Source organism: Saccostrea cucullata, unplaced genomic scaffold (genome assembly GCF_032062105.1).
Source record: "Saccostrea cucullata isolate Sc308-1 unplaced genomic scaffold, CSIRO_AGI_Scuc_v1 ctg92, whole genome shotgun sequence".
NCBI classification, from domain to species: Eukaryota; Metazoa; Mollusca; class Bivalvia; order Ostreida; family Ostreidae; genus Saccostrea; species Saccostrea cuccullata.
Window position 1 is genome coordinate 190,299 of NW_026928448.1, and position 18,618 is coordinate 208,916.

The 18,618-nt window shown below is 30.7% G+C and overlaps 2 protein-coding genes across 3 annotated transcripts; one reads left to right on the forward strand and one right to left on the reverse strand.

Moving 5' to 3' along the window:
- Positions 1-182: 182 nt before the first annotated feature.
- LOC134277614 (phosphoinositide 3-kinase adapter protein 1-like) lies at positions 183-11,857 on the reverse strand. Of its 2 annotated transcripts, none has more exons than XM_062759941.1 (11): positions 11,778-11,857; positions 7,683-8,185; positions 7,096-7,225; positions 5,699-5,962; positions 5,193-5,423; positions 4,566-4,627; positions 4,195-4,255; positions 1,508-1,572; positions 1,120-1,180; positions 570-607; positions 183-333 (listed from the first exon to the last, which is right to left on the reverse strand). In XM_062759941.1, the coding sequence occupies exons 2-10, from the start codon at positions 7,962-7,964 to the stop codon at positions 603-605; spliced, it is 1,161 nt and encodes a 386-aa protein (XP_062615925.1). In that variant the 5' UTR covers positions 7,965-8,185; positions 11,778-11,857; the 3' UTR covers positions 183-333; positions 570-602. The 2 variants fall into 2 exon arrangements, with proteins under 2 accessions (XP_062615925.1, XP_062615924.1); XM_062759940.1 differs by lacking the exon at positions 11,778-11,857 and adding an exon at positions 8,302-8,530.
- Positions 11,858-16,391: 4,534 nt separating this feature from the next.
- LOC134277603 (uncharacterized) lies at positions 16,392-18,378 on the forward strand. The gene is made up of 6 exons (XM_062759925.1): positions 16,392-16,724; positions 16,853-16,899; positions 16,993-17,032; positions 17,117-17,188; positions 17,300-17,340; positions 17,433-18,378. Exons 1-6 carry the CDS (start codon positions 16,466-16,468, stop codon positions 17,589-17,591), a joined length of 618 nt encoding a protein of 205 aa, XP_062615909.1. The 5' UTR covers positions 16,392-16,465; the 3' UTR covers positions 17,592-18,378.
- Positions 18,379-18,618: the final 240 nt, after the last annotated feature.

Here is an 18,618-nt window from a genome sequence, read left to right on the forward strand (position 1 = left end):
ATGTGCACGTCACACTGTTAAAATATTTGAAATGTTATTGTATTTACGACATAAAATTTAACATTTAAGAGAAATATCTAAATACAAATATATTCTTAAAAAGATATATAAATTTCAAGCTATGAAGTACTGAATAAAATTTACTCAGTATGTACATTTATTTTTTTTATAAATAGATTTTGGAAGGATAAGTAATACAAGTATGTTATAATTGTCACATATAAATCATATATTTTATTTTATTCATTTAAAAATCAGATTTTACATGAATAATGAACAATATCTTCATAGAATGCTCATTTCTTCTGTTTTCTCTGTAATGTTCTTTATCATCTTCATGGGGTTGCCAAGAAAAGAAAGTTTTTAAAAGTATTGTTGAGGACATACTTTAAAATTCAAAACAATTTTCGTTTCATTAATGATAGTGTATTGTCCTTATTTCTATTTATATCATAACCTAATAGACTTAAATCAAACTTTTAAAAAATTGTTGATATGTATCATTGTTTTCTAATTAATTAATCAAGTTCTCATTATTTTTATAGATGAAAGAAAAAAATAATGCATACCATATCCATATAATTATTGCACAGTCTCCGGCCTTAAACTTCAAAAAGAAAATTAAAGAAACTGTTGAAAATATTTATAACAACTGAATATATTCTTAAATGCTATAATGAAACTTTTGAAAATATATTTTTAAAATCATTTTCAAAAGAAATCAAATTTTAATTCTGCTTTGTATACATATACTAGTATTCTACAAATGATTAACCGTTTATTCGTCAAATTCTCTACATTCCAAAAATCACAATTCTTAACTATAATACTCCAAAATTGAGCTTAATTAAATTAAGACAATGGTTGATCAACACTTAGAATGGAGTCTAGACTCCATTTATAAAGTTGGACATACTTCAGATGCTCTATCAGAGAGTTTCAGCATTGTTCATCGCTTATTACCAAATATTGTTATAAAAAGCCCTATAATTACTTCACCATGAAATAAAGCTGTGTTTTGATTTAAAAAAATGGCTCTTTTATCTTTATTAATTGAAATTGCAACTTTCGGTTTTGTCAGGTAATCATCACATGGTTAAATTAAGTATACAGACAGACCTGAATCTCGGCTGTGATCTGATTTTTTGTCTTCTTTATTCAATGGACATCTCTTTGGTACCTGTATTGAATAGAAATAAAATAAAACTGATTTTAAATGAAAGGGTCAGGAATGTGAAACTATCATTTTAATTTTTTTATTTGTGTGGGTTTATTTGATATATATTTTATAAGCGGCATTATCTGTCTAATTTAAAAGGCCTTTTGAAAAAGGATGAATGGGAGGATTCTGTTGTTGATTGAAATACAATCTTTTAACAGGTGAAAAATATCTGATTACTTTTAACCTCACACTTGCTTGATAGTCAAAAGTTCACCAGTGAAATAGATAAAAAATCTTCCAGGGTATTTCCCTAAATGTAGGAACGCAGTTATAAATAGAACGTACTGACTGATCTTCTTTTGAGCTGTATCTCGGGGTAGTTATAATGTCTCTGATAGGAGGTCTGGGAGCTGCAACGTGGAAAATTCATATTTTTAGCAATTAGACTAATCACAACGTGTTCTAGTAAATAAATAAATAATAAAATCGTGTCAAGGTTCATAATTTCAGAAATGAGTCAAAACGGACTTCTAACGTTTGCATAACTTATATTAAATCTAAGGTAGTGCATCTCTAATAAAGAAGAATGCAATAAGTGTGACCATACGTTCTATCTAGGGGGAGCTTAGCTAGATATATCCGTCATCTTATAAGTAACTCGGAACACTCAAGAACAACAAAATACAGGATGTAGGAGTCCATTCGTAAACACAAAATTCATCGGAAAATGTGCCTTAGTGACGTCGCATCAATTTTTCGTTTCAAAAGGAGAATACAATTGCTTTGGGGTGAAGAAGGACCTTGATCTGAAAAAAAATATTTGTCATTTATATTTTTCTTTTTCTTTTACGTCTCAAATATATTAAAGAAGATATATCATTAGGGTTCTTCCTTTATTGTGAGGAAATTGATTGACAAATACTATGCACCACCGTGTCTGATTATTTAAAAGTTTTTATTTTTTATCTTACCGGACCCATTACTTTGTCCATGATTGGATTTTAAGCACATATAAAAAAAAATATGTCTGTTAACATGGATCTTTTAAAATCTTTCAGAAAATGATACTCTATGTTTAAAGAATTGAAAAAGCAGGTTTGTCCTCTCACACTGCATCTTGGGAAAGGAAAATCAAGTAGACTTTAAGACACCTTAAACAACAAAACAAAACTTAATTTGCAAAAGATTCTATCATTCAGTAAAAGTAGATATAGGTCCTTCACTCTTTTTTTCATTTTTTGATATGGTGAAACTGAGTTTGATATTCCACATGACAATTACAAATTTGATAACATGTATTGTAAAAAAAGAACATTTATCGCAAAAGATTCTTCATTTGAAAGAGCTAAAATTGAATTTTTGCATTTAAATAAATATGAGATATATATTTAAAAGAAAAACTGTGATATTCATTAATCTGAAAGAAAAATGGAACTGTCTACCATTAGAATATGTACTGCTAAATTGTTCTGTTTGAGTTGACCCCCCAGCTGCTCCAGCTACTTATAATTCAAACAATGAATGTTTTGTAAATTGATATTAATTTAAGGCTTGCATATACATGTCTTTTATAAATGAGATGATGAATGTTGATTTTTTTTTTCTCTTCTTTTTGGATACAAAAACTTCACCTCTTACAAGATGAACATTAAGTTTATTTTGTCAAATTAGTTTGCTGAATCCAAGGCTCCCCAACTTTGGCTGTAAACTTATTAATCACCATATTCATGTAATGGGGTAAAAAAAATATAAAAAATATTCAAAATGACATCATTATAAAAGACATAATCATTATAGTTAAAATTCTCGAGGACGGGGAAAACCATCTACGTGTATGACGTTAAATGTAAGCTAAATGAGCGAAATGATATATACCTACAGAAAACATCCTTCATCAGCTGTGCAAAAATATTTTTGTTTCCCGTTTCACAAAATATATTATATACTGATTATATCTTTTTTTTCACAATAACACTGACAGTGTATTCACCGAATATGATCTTGATGTACTAACAGATCGTGTTTGACGTCACCGACTTGCTGGAAGCGAAAAGTAAGAAAACAGAGGAGTGAAACACCATATTCCGTAATTTGTTGTATTTACAAGAACTTTAAAACATTGTACTATTTTTTGTAAAAATGTGGTAATTTAAGGGGGCCGACTATAGTTTTATTGTATGAAAACTACAGTAGCGAAACTCTTCAGTTTTATACCATATATAACTTACATTAACTTCAGTGTACATGCAAAGTTTGGGGGAAATCTACCGTCCAGGTATTTTTGAGGGACCGTCTCAAAATATAGGTACATTTACTAAAGGATGATATAGGAAAATGCCAATTTTTAGCACTTTAAAGCAAATTATACAAATACTACAATAGACATTTTGTTCAAACTATAATATTTCATGAGTAATACTATATTTTACAATATATGTAAGAAACACAAAATTCTACCGTCTTGTTAACAGAGGGGGCATCTCAAAATGCAAAAAATTAGCAAATTTTACTATTTTTATAGAGTACTACAAAATATGACGTAAACAATGGATTCACAAAAAACATAATAAAAATATTCGAGATATTCCAAAAATTCTATGTTTTAAATTTCAAGAGCATATGTTTATTACTTTTTCTTTAATAATATTTTTATTAACCCTTTCTTGAAGAGGTACAGATTAACATAACGTCAAAAAGACACTGCAGCGACGTCAACTTACCTATCAATTGCAAAATCGGTTAAATAACCAGTTATATCAAATTGTAATTACATTTTTATACCTATAATTTCTTAATTTTGTTTAATTTTAATAATAAAGCGAAAAAAAAATGCAGTAAAACAGTAAACAGGCTTCATTTTACTATGATGCGCGAAATATTGCGCAATGGAAACTATAGTCGGCCCCCTTAAGTTAAATACTAAATAGTCAAAAAATATCTAAGAAATGGTGGCTTACAGGTTTTCATTAATATGGTCAAAAATCGCATCTTAATGTGTTCCCATTTTCTAACAAACCTTGTTCATTACTTACCCGGTCCTTTTCTTTCAGATAAATATCTTCCTACATCTGTTGGCCTTCTTTGTAAGGTTATCTAAAGAAGGACCAGGCATATGTATTTAGCGTAAGTATCTTCTGATTCTATTTATCACTTTCTTTATAGTTTAAAAGCATTACTGATTACTATGATTTTAGTCTATGAAAATATACTAGTAAGTCTTTCTTTATTATTCATTCTTATTCCTATATATGATATATATATATATATGATAGTGATATGATAGAGATATATGATTATCTCCATATATTTCATTCGAATTCGTTAAAAAATCAATTTTCATCTACAAAATTAACTGTGAGAGATATTTCTAATCACGGAAGTATGTAGAAATAGTAATACTTACTTTTGGTGAATGAGTTTCTTTTGCACTAGTACTCAGAATATTTTTTGAGCGAGGTGAATGACCTACAATTTTATATTATAAATATAATCTTAATTATTTCAACCAAACAAGTTAACTTATCTGTAAAAAATAAAAAAAATTCTTTACTTACTGCAGCTCTTAATTCTCCGGTTCATTTTGATATCAAGTAATACCAATTAAAACATTTTATCCTTCCAACGAATGACATAAAAAATATAGAAAGCGCTATTTCTTTTTGTACAATAAAATTCATTATTTAATTATTTAATATTCTACTCAAGTAATTACTATATCCAAATAGCAAATAAAATGTGATGCGAGTATAATAAAGGTTCACTTTGATACAAAAAGCATTCATTTCAACAGTGACTTATATGCTTACCCATTCATACTGATTTACAAATATATTAAGTCAATTTAAATGTAATGAGGGTAATTATTGTATTGTAAAATATTCATATTCATGATTTGAATTTGACTTTCAGAAATTCCTATAAGCGAGAGATCATGAGAATTGGTAAGAAAATCAATTTTTTTTTAATTTGTACTGTTGATTAGTTTGAGAAAAGAAAAAAAAATATCTGATTTCCATATGATTTTACTTACTCATAGGTAATTCCTCCATATCAAGCTTAAGCATCAAAGGATCTAGATCCTTTGAGAGCTGAGGGTATCCCAATCTCTGGGCTAACTTATAAGGAGTTTCATTTTGCTTGTTTCGTGTTGTTATGGCACTGTCAAAACCTCGACAGACTTTTATTGCTTTGCAAAACTGTGAAAGTCCATACTTTGCACCGAAATGTAACATCGTTGGCAATTCACTGTTCATCTGAATACCTAAAATGTGTTCTCAGTAATGCATTTATAAATAAATAAATAAATAAATAAATGTTTTTCAAAATGTTTAAACAGTCATTTAATTTTAATTCTTTTATTTCGCAAATTTTGATTGGCATTTAAATCACATTCAACTTACTGCTACCACAACAGAAAAATTGAATTAAATTTACTATGAACAATTTTTTCTGCATATAAAAAATCTTCCTTTGTCTATTTCAATCATGTGTGTTTGGGGAAATATAAATTTCAAATTTAAAGAGCATTTGATGTACCATTTAATATGTCTTGGTTACTAAATGTCTTCAGACATGATGAACTGAAACCATCTCTACTTATCCTATCGCTGAGGTCTTTATCTAAATTTTCTCTTTCTTCGATGGAAAGTTTCAAAACCTGACACAGGAACTCGACAGGGGATATGATATCGCCCATCTCCTGATACAGAAATTCCATTTTGTCGCCCACACTAAGGTTTGTAGAACCCTCGTTCTTGCCATCCACATAGACGGTGATCTGTGATTTGCCAGGAGGTAAACCTGAATCATAAAATTGTTACCTTTTGAAAAACCGTTAAAAATAACTAAATTTGTTTTAAAGCAATTTAAACTAAAAATTACCTTTAATTAATGAATACACCTGTAAAGTATGAAACCCTTAGCATTAACTGTTAAAACATTATGGATAAGGTTTAAGTTTGGGGGGTGAGGGTTGTAAAAGTGGGACATTTTCCAAAATTATGGTCAAGAGGTCATTAATAAATTTGGTGGTATTCAAAGAAAGGTCCTGGCACAAGGAATACATTTGTGAAATATGAAAGCCATAGCTCCACCTATTCAAGTAACTTAAGTCACTTAAGTAATAGATACGTAATGGGGCAGTGTATATCATTATTTGCAGTCTGCATACAAATGTAATATAATTTAGTGAAAGAAATATTAATAGAGAATAATACATATCCTTTTCCATATCACATCCTATATCAGCCCATGACAAAATCATGGCCCTCTGGCTGATAAGGTCATGATCAAATGATTGGAAAAGGGTATGTTTTATTATGTTTATTACATACTTAGTAATAAAATACGGCACAGATTAAGTTGAGAAGAAAATATGTAAATAATCATGCACGGATATCTTACATGCACACGATATATTGTCTCATACGGTTTGGGTTTGTTTCTATTTCTATTTCAAATGTGCCCGATCCGTTATTTGAAAATATTATTTGTCAGTTAGATTATCCTAACAATCTAAAAGTTAAAATTAAGAGAATATGTACCCCCAAAATATGTGTATGAGAACAAGTCCTTTTTTTTTTTTTTTTGGTTTAATTTACTAAGGGTGTGATATTGATCCGTATCAGTCCCGCAAATCCATATCAGCCCTGTAGGGCTGATACGGCTATTGTGATGTCAGGCATATCGCATATATGCAAAAATCCTGTATTTATTACTAAGTATGTAATAATACATATTATTCTACTTCTTCTGTAACTTTTTAAAGCATTTAATGTTTAAAGCATCAAAATTTTAACATTTTGATATAATCTAAAAACTGAAGGATAATTAAACATATTTTAGTCAATGACTTTGATAAAAGTTTAGCATTTTTTAAATTCTTAATTGTACATTGGTGAAAAGAATAAATAAATGTTTTTTTCATGTCTTACCATATGGAGAGAAAGAGAATGTGTACGGATTCTGGTACTTAGCATCTATTTTTCTGTATTCCGTATGAACAATTACCATAGAAGACTTCTCCTTTTCAGTTTTGAAGAGAATCAAAACTTGGTGCCTGTCCTGCATTAAAATATTCTGCTTCATATATATGTTCAGAAAAAGTAAATAATGTACGAGTAAATATTGTCTTCGTATATAGATATATGGCGATAAAATATCCCTCTTACACAAAGAAAGAATGGGGCCACTATCTTTCTTAGAAAAAGCTGTCTTGTTTCATATAGTTTTTGACTATTTTTGTTGTCTTATTACATTTGTCTACATTTGAAACAGTGACTTTGCACCCCCCCCCCTTGAAAAAATACCTTGATGTGGGTCTATAAATGCTGTATTAGATAAAAAAAATTAATGTTTTTCTTTTCCCTAGTTAAAAATCGGCATTGTTACATGTATAATAACATGTTTGTGTACATAGAATTACCACATTATCAGTTCACTTGTAATTTGAAAATTGACATACTGTTCATCATAATGACATTTCGACGTCAAAAGAAAGTAAATATCATATATATTATACCGTGGAGATGTGGGATGGCTCCAGAGAATATTGCAGCAAACTAGGGAGACTTGACGACTCTTCTTCAAGCAAATCCAATATTTGAATTAAAGTAGATCTAGTTTGCGTTAATTTGAGTGTTTGCCAAGAGTAGAAATCCGGTATTTTGGCCTTCAAGACTGAACTCACTCGTTCATCATCCATAGTTATAGGGTCATGAATCAAAAAGGCACATTTTGTGTTTGGAGGAAACCTTAAAGATGAGCATGGGTAATCCTTCAGAGATTCTAAGTGAGAAATCATTTCTGGAGTGATGAGAAGAATGGCTACACGGAAAGCCAGATTTCGGCTCTCTACTTCGGTTACATCACAAACGTTCACCGTGATTTTTGAGTCATCGTTGAATTTTTGAAGGTTTCCTTGGATGTATACAGCAATTGGCTCACTCTCATGAGTATGTATGATGAAGATTGAATCATCCAACTTAACATCCGCTATGACATACTCTTCAGATTCCCATGGTTCTTTTTTAATTACAGAAAGAAAGTATAACTCTATTTATCTATTCAATTTAAAGCTTAATGACTGTAATTATAACTGCACATAAACAATTATGTGAAATTAAAAAAAATTAACTTACGGCTATACGTATCATCCATTGCAGCCATTTTATACTTTTCTTTTAATAGGGAACATGTCAGCACTACATATTTTAGTTTTTTTCCTCCTTTATCGTTGAGGCAGATGGATTGTTTAAAGGCGATTGCCTTATCTGGGCAAGAAGAGTAAGGTAAGGTAACATAATAAGACTTTTACCAGATACATGCAAAACCTATTCTGCACACCTGGATAGGCACATATTTTTCTGAATAAATTTTACGTAAATAAAAACCTAGAGATGTAAGATTCTAAGAACATGATACAATAGCGTTATTTTTTGTTTTAAAAATATTTAGGGATAAGATACAATTAAACGTACATGATTTATGGTGGAAATGCATACGGTGCATGAAAACTCAAATACTAAAAAATTATTCTGTACAAAGGTAATTCATTGTCCGTTTGCCAATCTGATCTTTTCTAATATTTTATATCCCCCCCCCTTTTTCAGAATCAGTAGACTTCTTCAAACCAAATTCAGAAAACAATATTTATTTCGCTAGTTCAAAAGTAGTTCAAATATAATTATTTTTTGCGATTGAGGCAGCATTCTTCAAATACAAGGCAAAGGATGTATTCGCTTTAACAAAAGAATTGACCTATAGGAGAGAACAATTTCCCGGAAAAAGTGACATTTAAAAATCTATCTTCATTTGTTGTTTTCTACCGTACATATGTCTAAATTTTTTAAATTTGTATTCTATACCTTAAATTTATTATTTACAACTTTACAATAAATCTCCAAAGTTGATCGAAACACCATTTTGTCCTTTAAAGCGTTGATTTTTGCATGAATTTTGGTATTGAAGTCCATCAGGGCAGGCCTGCCCCTAAATAAATTTGTGATATTTTGATAGGTTATGATGTAAGGAATAATTTAAGATAAGATTTTTTTAGGGGCACCCCTGCCCTGGGGTCGAAATTCACAAAAAAACCTACAAAAAATAAGGAAACCAGATTTTCATAATCTGCTTTAAATTTATGCTATTCATTTGTATAGTCAGACTAGCTCAGTTGATATATGCGCTGACTTTTATACTTTGGATACTCTCTTTTTAAAGTCAGGGGTTCGAATTCACCTGGTACAACACTTAGATAAAGTTTTAAACTTCGCCTTTTCAAAGACTATTTTAATTTTTTTTTATAGACTTGTGTATTTTTCCTTCAATTTTCTATCCCTTATGCATGCCCATTCTTGATATAAGAAACACTAAAGAGATATCAAATAGTAACAATCCAATGTACAGTTGTCAGTCAGGTGGAACGAACCTCAGTATAAGCACACTTTCTCCGAGGACAAGAATAACTCACTGTGTGTTACTCAATACGGGTATTCTTGGCAGGATTGAGCTGCGATGAATTTCAATTGTATATATATTCCTTTGAATGTAATCACATTTTACATATTTCAGTGAATGCACTCCCTTGGATTTCATTTAGGCCTTTATAATTTGCACACATTAATGACAAGTTTTCATTATATTCACGGATTAATAGCCTAGACATAAAGAATAGAATTTCAGAGACAGAAGACATTACCTTTATGCACAATGAGAAGTAAAGACAACTATCAATTAGGCCTATTACATTTGGAGATAACAATTTCAGAAAATAAAAAAAAAGGGTTCCCCCTATCTCTACTCACTGAAATAAAGATTTAGGAAAAACAAATTGTTATATGTATTCAGCCTAATGTCATTATTCAGAACGGAAATCGAAAAGCTTTTTGTAGAGAATAAAACCAAGCCCGGTCCTATAGGTCAGATCCCTATTTATAATGAAGTGATCCTTAGTAAGATGTACTTTGAGCACTAAGCTAACGACATAATATGATACCCAATCTCCCTTAATTATGGTTATATATGGCAAAGTTCATGTTTTGTTCTAGGGTCCCAAATAAGTGTCAGATCAAAAAGTAAAACAAGAGGTGCACAACTGCATTATGTAACAAAGAATCCCTGAAAGTATCATTAACTTTTATTCAGTGGTATACTGTAGATTCCTAATTATACACGAGGAATTAATTTCCGCGTAATTTCGCGAGAAGCGTCAATCGCGAAAAAATATTACTCGCTTTTATAGTTATTGTTAAGTCTATGTAAATTCTGTTGATCAAATGTCCATTCGCGATTTATAATTCTCGCGATTTGACGTTAAAGACCCAGTTCACGATAAAAAGTACTCGCAAAAAATAAGGAATCTACAGTATTAGGTGTTGAGGATAAGAGATGGCACATCCTTCAATATTATATTTAAAAGATACAGTGTTCAGGTTTTACTACGGGAAACTGTGTTGGATCAAATAGTTAAATGAGGGGTCACAATGGCACTATGTAACAAAGATTCTCTATCATTAAATTTCATTTTGTGATAGAAGTGGAGTTGCAGATAAGTGATGGGTACCTAATTCGTAACAGACGGACGGAACTACAGACAGAGGGACGGACGGGCATGCCGATCACTATATACCCTCCCACTTATGAAGCGGGGGTATAAAAAATTATACAATATAAATTAAAAAAAGTACAATATCCACTTGTAGAATTCAAATAAGAATTATATATTCAGATGGATAATGAAACAGTTTACAATGCATATGTAATGTATGTTATCTCACATCATTCTCGAGAATATTTCACTCATACAATACAAATGAAAAAGGTCGAATATTGCAACGTTTGAAGTGCCATATGCACACATTTCAGTACTAGTGATAAAGGATAGCATGTTTTTATTTACGATAAGAATCATTTCATTGCCTATTAATTTTTGAATAAATAATAAATACAATTATTGCATTCTATAAGGAGATAAAAAGAAAGCTGATCATGTTAACTTTATATAATGTGTATATATAAAATACAATACAACAATTTATGCATAACCGACTATAAAACTAATAAAATCCCCCATGACCTCTTTAATACTGGCAAGGTTTCAAAATGATGCAGGGTATCAAAATGGGGGTTTTACTTTTCAGTCCCTTTAAAGCATAGATTAAGTATATTGTCATACGTTTATGACAACAAATTAGCAAATCATGCCTAAATAAACAATGTACCTCCCGTCTCGTCTTTATCCCTGCATAATCCGAGAGCAAGAAGAACAAAAAAGAGGCAAATGTTGAAGACGAGAGTCTTAGGTTATACACATATATTTTAATAAAAATTAAAAAATTGTATTCATATAAATGCAACATGCATTTTGATAGCCCATGAACCCCTTAGATCGCTAATTTCTTTCCATAATCCTATCATCATTTAACACAGCACATCCTATCCTCCTTCATTGAAAAAGAAACATGCAAAACAGTTTGTAGAATGTTGCCATCTTTGTGACGTTTAATAATTTATTTTATGTCTTCAAATGCTCGGCAGGCTCACCGCAGCTAGTTTTTGCCTAGTGACTAAAGGCCGACTAAAATAATACAATTATTTTTCAAGTAACTTCACTTACAAATCGCAAATTTCTTGGATTTCTTTAGGAAATATCTTCAAAATATACGTGATTCAAAAAATACTGTGGACAGCGCGGGAATAAAAATTCAAGTGATCCGCTCAGCTGACCACGTGATCCTGGAATTTCGCATACCAAAGTTAAAAACATATTTTTAGCATATAGGTCACAGCAAGGTCAAAAGGTCATTAATCGTTTGAAAGAACTTAATTAGTGGACTATGCCTAAATATGCTTTATCATTGTTCAAAAGTTATTGAATCAAAAAACATTTTTGTAAATACAAGGTCATTCACCTTGGTGTCATTTGAAAGAACTTAATTAGTGGAGTATTCATACCAAATAAGAAGTCTCTATCTTTTATCATTCAAAAGTTATAGCGAAGGTTAAAGTTTGCAAAAAAAAACTATTTTTAGCATATAGGTTATGCATACTAAATATGAAGTCTCTATCTTTCAATATGTTCAAAAAGCTATTTTTAGCATATAAACAACGCATTTAATACAGAAATTCAATTATAATCATAATTGCTGTTTGAAGTTTTGAAAAGTATTATGAAAAATGTCTCAACCATTCATGGATATAAAGTTATTTAAAGTTTGCAGACAAACAGACAAACAGACAGACAATATACGCCTATATAAAAAATCAAAATTTTAGCAAATATAAATTTTGTAAATGGATAAATTAGAATTTTCATGAAAACGTGTCTAAAACACTCACAAATATAAAATTACAAAAAGAAAAGGCGGAGGACGGCGGAAGAAGGCTGTAGGTTGGAGAAGAGGTGGAGTTTCGTGCCCTGTAGCCGGAAGTATAATTGTAAGATTTGACTGGTTCATCTCTTTCCTAAAACATGAAACAAAACGACAATTGAAATAACGTCACTGTACAATATTTTAGACTTAATCACTCAAGGAGAACACTTATTTATTACCATAAAAATCTTAAGTAGATTAAAATGTTTTTATGTTTTTCATTAGATTATAAAAAGGTATGAATGTGAAGTTTTACGACGTGTACAAATATTGTTGGCCAGGTGTCATATTGGGTGTTTGCTTTATTACACAGACAGAAAAAGGCATTTAACACACACTAATTTATACATACGATCCATATGCAATTACTTCAGTGTTACACTTGTTTAAGACATTCTTAATTGCAAAATAATTTCTAAAAAATCAAAAATTAATATGTTTTACGGTGTGACCGTTGGGGCGAGCGCAGTTGTACCATCAAAAACACTCTAAAAATTGATCAGCCACTTCAAACATCAAGCCGCACGAGACATCTCGACTAGCTGTGACGTCACACGCTGTCACGGAGCTCGTCGGAGCTTACGGAGACAGCCGAGCGTCTGTTTGAAACTATAGAACTAGTGCAATTTTGGTTGAAAAACATGGTAGAGTTATTTTTCGTTTCTTTGAAAGATTTCTACATGTACAAACCGATCTGGCCTTTTATGCTTTACGTTATTATTTATGTATTTTTTTATTTATTTGCGCAAAGGACATTGGGTAGTGCAGGAATTCTGGGAATGTTTCACAGAGAAATTTGGCTGACGTATGTACAGATTTCAATCCGAATTTCCTCTGTTCTTACACGTTAGTCTATTGACGCTCGCTGCGCTCGCTATTATTATATAAGTATATGCCAGCGCTAGAATGAGACCAGTAGCTTAATTGGTAGAGCGATTGTCGTCGGGAGTTCGTAGTTACGAATTCGGGTGCGAAAAACTTACATCGATAAATAGATATAGGCAACTCATCCTTTGCCAAACACCCGATCTTCGCGGCGAAGGTTTCAGTTTAATCCTTCAGGTTGGACCTTAAAAACTAAGGCCACGGCAGGCCTTGGAACCTTTATGAACCCTTACTAATTATTGATCCTTCGGACAGAGGAAACATCTTTACGAGTAGCTCTTTCTTGGTATTTGGTAACGTATCCAGTGTGAGAAATTATCGTACAAGGGACGTTAAATTACAATCGCTGTGATTCATAACAATTATGATAACACACATCTATATGGTGTCATATGATTTTGTTTTAATTATAGAATCAACCTCAGACTAATTTAAAATTTAAAACATTGAAAAGAACCTTCAGTTTATCTTTCTTGTATCACTGGAACATTAAAAGTCAATAATTAATCTTTAATTAAGATCTTTAAGGTATATTAAAATCAATATTTTATCATTTCTACGCCTTCAAATTGAAATAAATTCTTTGAAAAATCCCGATTTGACGAGAGTTAACTTGATATTTCCTGGTTAGCACTGTGGTCCTTGACACACTATGATAACTGTAAAAAAAAATAATAACTAGTCCTCATATTATGATATGAAAGCTTAAATAAATTCACAGAGAGCAAACATTCTCATTATAACACAAGATATGCAAGGTATCAAGTTTTTGACAACATAAATACGTATGTATGACACGTATGTTTTTGTGCTAGAAAAGGAGAAAAATAAAAAGGGTTAATACTTATATCGTTTGTTTGCCTAGACAACAATACAGGTAACGAGATCATTTTGTCATAAAAAAAATACCTCAGTCACGTTGACACTAATCCTTAATACACAACGAATGATTTTATTTGCTGATTTTATATTCCGGGTTATGTTGAGATAAATTCTTTTACCTTTCAAGACAAACATAATTGTTTTTCAAAAAAAAAATGCGGAATGTTCACAAATTATATCATTATATATATGAAGCGGTCATAACACTATTATCTATTTCAGTGAAACACAATAGGGGACTGGGATGCTCTTCCATGACACCTGATTTGACCTTGACATTATCAAACATTCTTGTTTGCTCTGCCCACAATCTGTATTGTTTTCCTTGCACTTTTGAGCGTGTTTACTCTTTTCTTCCTTCAGCTGTAAAATAAAACACAAACATTATTTTTCAAATGTTCAATTATCTAAAAAAAAATCATTTGTAGGCATATTCTTACGTCAATTGATATTTCATACTCCTACGTTAAATATAAGTATTTTTGTAAAGAATCTGTCGTAAAAAACGAGTTTAAGGAGATAAATATAAAACTAAGGAAGTTGTATTTGTTTTCCAAAAAACACAAAACCTCCTAATCATAGAAAAAAAAATTTAGAAATTATAAAAATGACTAACACAAGTACTTCGATTTGTTATGTTTATATCATTAATAAGTTCAGTCTTTTATATATAAACAAATATATATACATATAAAAGATCATACCTCTCTTAGTTAACATCTTTTTTAAATGAAGGATAACAAAGCCTCACACACTTTAAAAAGTTCATTAAATGTTTAATCTATTATCAAATTCCTTCTATTTTATGCTTGCTAAAATCTCATAAACTACGAAAATTATTTTTTTTATCAAAATATTACGTCATAATATCATTTTAAAAGAAAAACTTGTTTACAGTTCTTAAGTTCATTTTCTATGACATGAACATTATACATATATTTGCTTTACCAGAATATTTGCCCCAAGGTGACAGGAAACTTGGTCACCGAGGGGCAAATATAGAATTAAGCCATGCAATATATGGTATATAACATTTTTAAGCATTGAACCCAAATCGATCATCGAACATATTTTTTAAACCTATGTACACATATTTACGTTGAGTATAATATTCCGAAAAATCCCGTCCTGTTTCATGGCAGAATGTTTTCAGTATGCTGACATTTGTGTTGATAACCTTTGTTGTATTTAAAGAATTTTTCTCTTCAAATAAATTATTTAAAACTTTTTAACTTTCGCAGAACTGTTTACGTTTGCTTAGCAACTGCCTCTGTTCGAACCCGACGTAATTAACTGGGAAAATTTAATCAAAAATGTTATATTAAGTGTATATTGCATAATAATTCAGTAAGTTGTAAAGAGTTAAGCTTAAGTTTATTAAGTTCATTTTTTACGAGATTTTGCTTAACTTGGTCTATAGGATTTGGTACATGTAACATTGCATAGATCCTTAAATTACTCTTGTCCTTGTTAGCAAAAAGGTGTACATAGAATTATTTATAAACCTAAAAATTCTAATTGTGCTGAAACCCTAATCACCTAACACTTATTACAGCTTGTGGTTTTTTTTCTTTAATAGATACAAATCAAACATTAATAATATAAATGCTCGACAAAATTACATCACATATTGTATTTGTACGCTAGTATATCTTCCATGTTGAAAAAAATGTGCATACATATTATTTTTGTAAATGTTCAAATGCTCACTTCAAAGGAAAAAAAACAGGGCGATAAAAACATCATTAGCTGATTTTTCAAAACCATATACATGTAAGAGCATCAAAATTTTATAAAGATATTTTACAAATGAGCCTCAAATATTTGTACTGTTATACCATATACGAACATCAAAAGATTAAATTTATATACCATATATGAGCAACTAATATAAATTTGATATATTATAAAGGAATTTAGAATTAATACTTAAAATCACTCGTCAATAAAAGTTATTCATCGTTAACATAGTTTAAAAATCAAATGCTTCCTTATTTGAAATATTTAGGTTTTTCCCATTGAAGTTTTTCTATTTATAAAATTCTGAAAATAAATGTGTATACCTATCTTTATTTCAATAACAGTTTCATATAGAGAAGGTCGCTCGGGGTGTAAGGATTGTTTTTCTGAGTTATGTTATCTTGGTCAGCTGAAAAATAACACCATGTCACAGATCCCTACACCTAAGGAACTGGATAAAGACATTCTTCAAACAAAGCACAAAATTTCATTGTTCAACACACATGTACGGAATTTGAAAGAAAAGCGGGAAAATGATCACGAAGTGTATGAAGAAGACTTACTTGATAGTGCAAGTGTAAACAGATTAATCCCAAAACTCTCCGATCTAAAACTGGAAGTGGAAAAATTAGAATTAAACTTGCAGAAATTCAACGAAATTTGCAAGCAAGGTTTGCTACCAGGTAACTTTTCATCAGCACTCTTATGTTAACACTTAAAAATTGTTTTTGAAAAAAGTCGGTGTCCTCATAACATTGTAATTCATTATCGTTGTAAAGAAAGAGATTGTTAAATCTTTGATTTCATACAGGTGGAATATCTACCACTCCGATTCAGGAAGAGGGATCTCTGGACAAGGTATGAGTAATATGCAATGAATACAAATTTAAATTTATGACATCGCTTTTTATGTAAATAACTGTTACGTGTAAGTTATTCTCCATTTCACAGTTTGACTCCTCAGAAATGGTCACAAAAAGAAATCGGCAAGGTACTCTCTTCGATGATAATTAACAAATCAATCAATTTGAACAAGTTCTGTTTTATTTCATCTAATGTGTCTTGTACTTTTCAGTTGCTCCTCATCCACCCTCTAAAACAGACAGTGGAATTAGTATCGGTATGGACGAAAGATTATCCAGACCAGGTAACTATGGCAATAATGGTGGTTATGAGTAAGGACATACTTCTGATTAAAAAAAAATAGAAAATACTTTCATTAATAATTGAAATAATTCAAATTGTCTTATAATTTCAGATTCCATCGCTTCAAACCGGTCTTTGTCCACTGTATCTGAGGTATGTTATCCAATAATCTGTAGATTGTTGTAAAACAACGATACGTATTATCGATTTAACAAATTTCTCACTGATATACTTTAACTTTTCAGCCTTGTGAGTCTGATGATCCAAGCTGTCCATTTAGAAGAAAAATGTCAAAACGAACAGAGAATCTTCTCACCAAACAAGCCAAAAATGCTTCCAGCCGACGAGTGGCCAAAAACGACAGCGACAAACCAATGTCTCCAGGTAGATCTTCAAGCCTTTGAATCTGCCCCTGTGTATATATGCATGTGTCAATAATATCAAGAGGATCCCATGAGGAACAAAGTTTCTCTACTACTAACTTACCTCTAAGAAGTGCAAGGGCGGTTTTTTTTTATCAATTGCAAGAGACAGATAAAAGTGCATTTGCTCCAGTTGACATTGGTATAAAACTATTATATTACGTACGAGCCTAGATATTGCATATAAATGTCTTCCGAAGACTTCCACTTCCTCAATTTAAATGTTAACAGATAGAGACATTTACTATTCAAATACTTAAATTGTACTTAGAAGAGAACATTAATTTATAGTGAATGTTTTTGTGCTTGTTATCTACATGTATAGTCTTTGATTTATCAACTTTTTTACATTAATTATTATTCCTGGAACAAGTATGTCATGCATACAAGTATATGTAGTGGTTGTGTGTGCTTATGGATGTGTATTGTGTTTATTTTATTTTTTTTCTGGGGATAATTAATGTTACATGTATTTACAAAAAAGTGCAATAAATCTAGTTGTTAACCTTATATTTTTTCATGTATCAATCGAACATGATACACTAAATATAGATGCATTCAATACATTCAAGTACATAATTAAGAAATTAATTGTGCAGACACAAAACAATTAAAGTTAAACTAAAAAAGGAAAAAAATTGAACGATTGAACATGTCGTCAATATTTGATGGCCGTGGTTATTTTTAACTAGATTTGTAAACGAAATCAGGGAAGTTTGTGTGGGTATACCCATTATATTTTAGAGTCAACTGTTAGTCACTTACGTCCACACAAACACGTAACAGCGCAAAACATACCCTATTGGAACAGGATAAAGGGTAATTAAATTGCTAGTATATAACATTTAAAAGTTCTTCATTTAATGTGGTGCCCATGGGGTGCAGTGGTTGGAGCGTTTGCTTGATAACGTCGCACAGTAAACAATTAATCCTTACGTCGTAGGTATGAATCCCACTGCAAGACGCGGCGACTGTTTTTTTTTCGGAGAACTGTATAAACCAAGGTCGC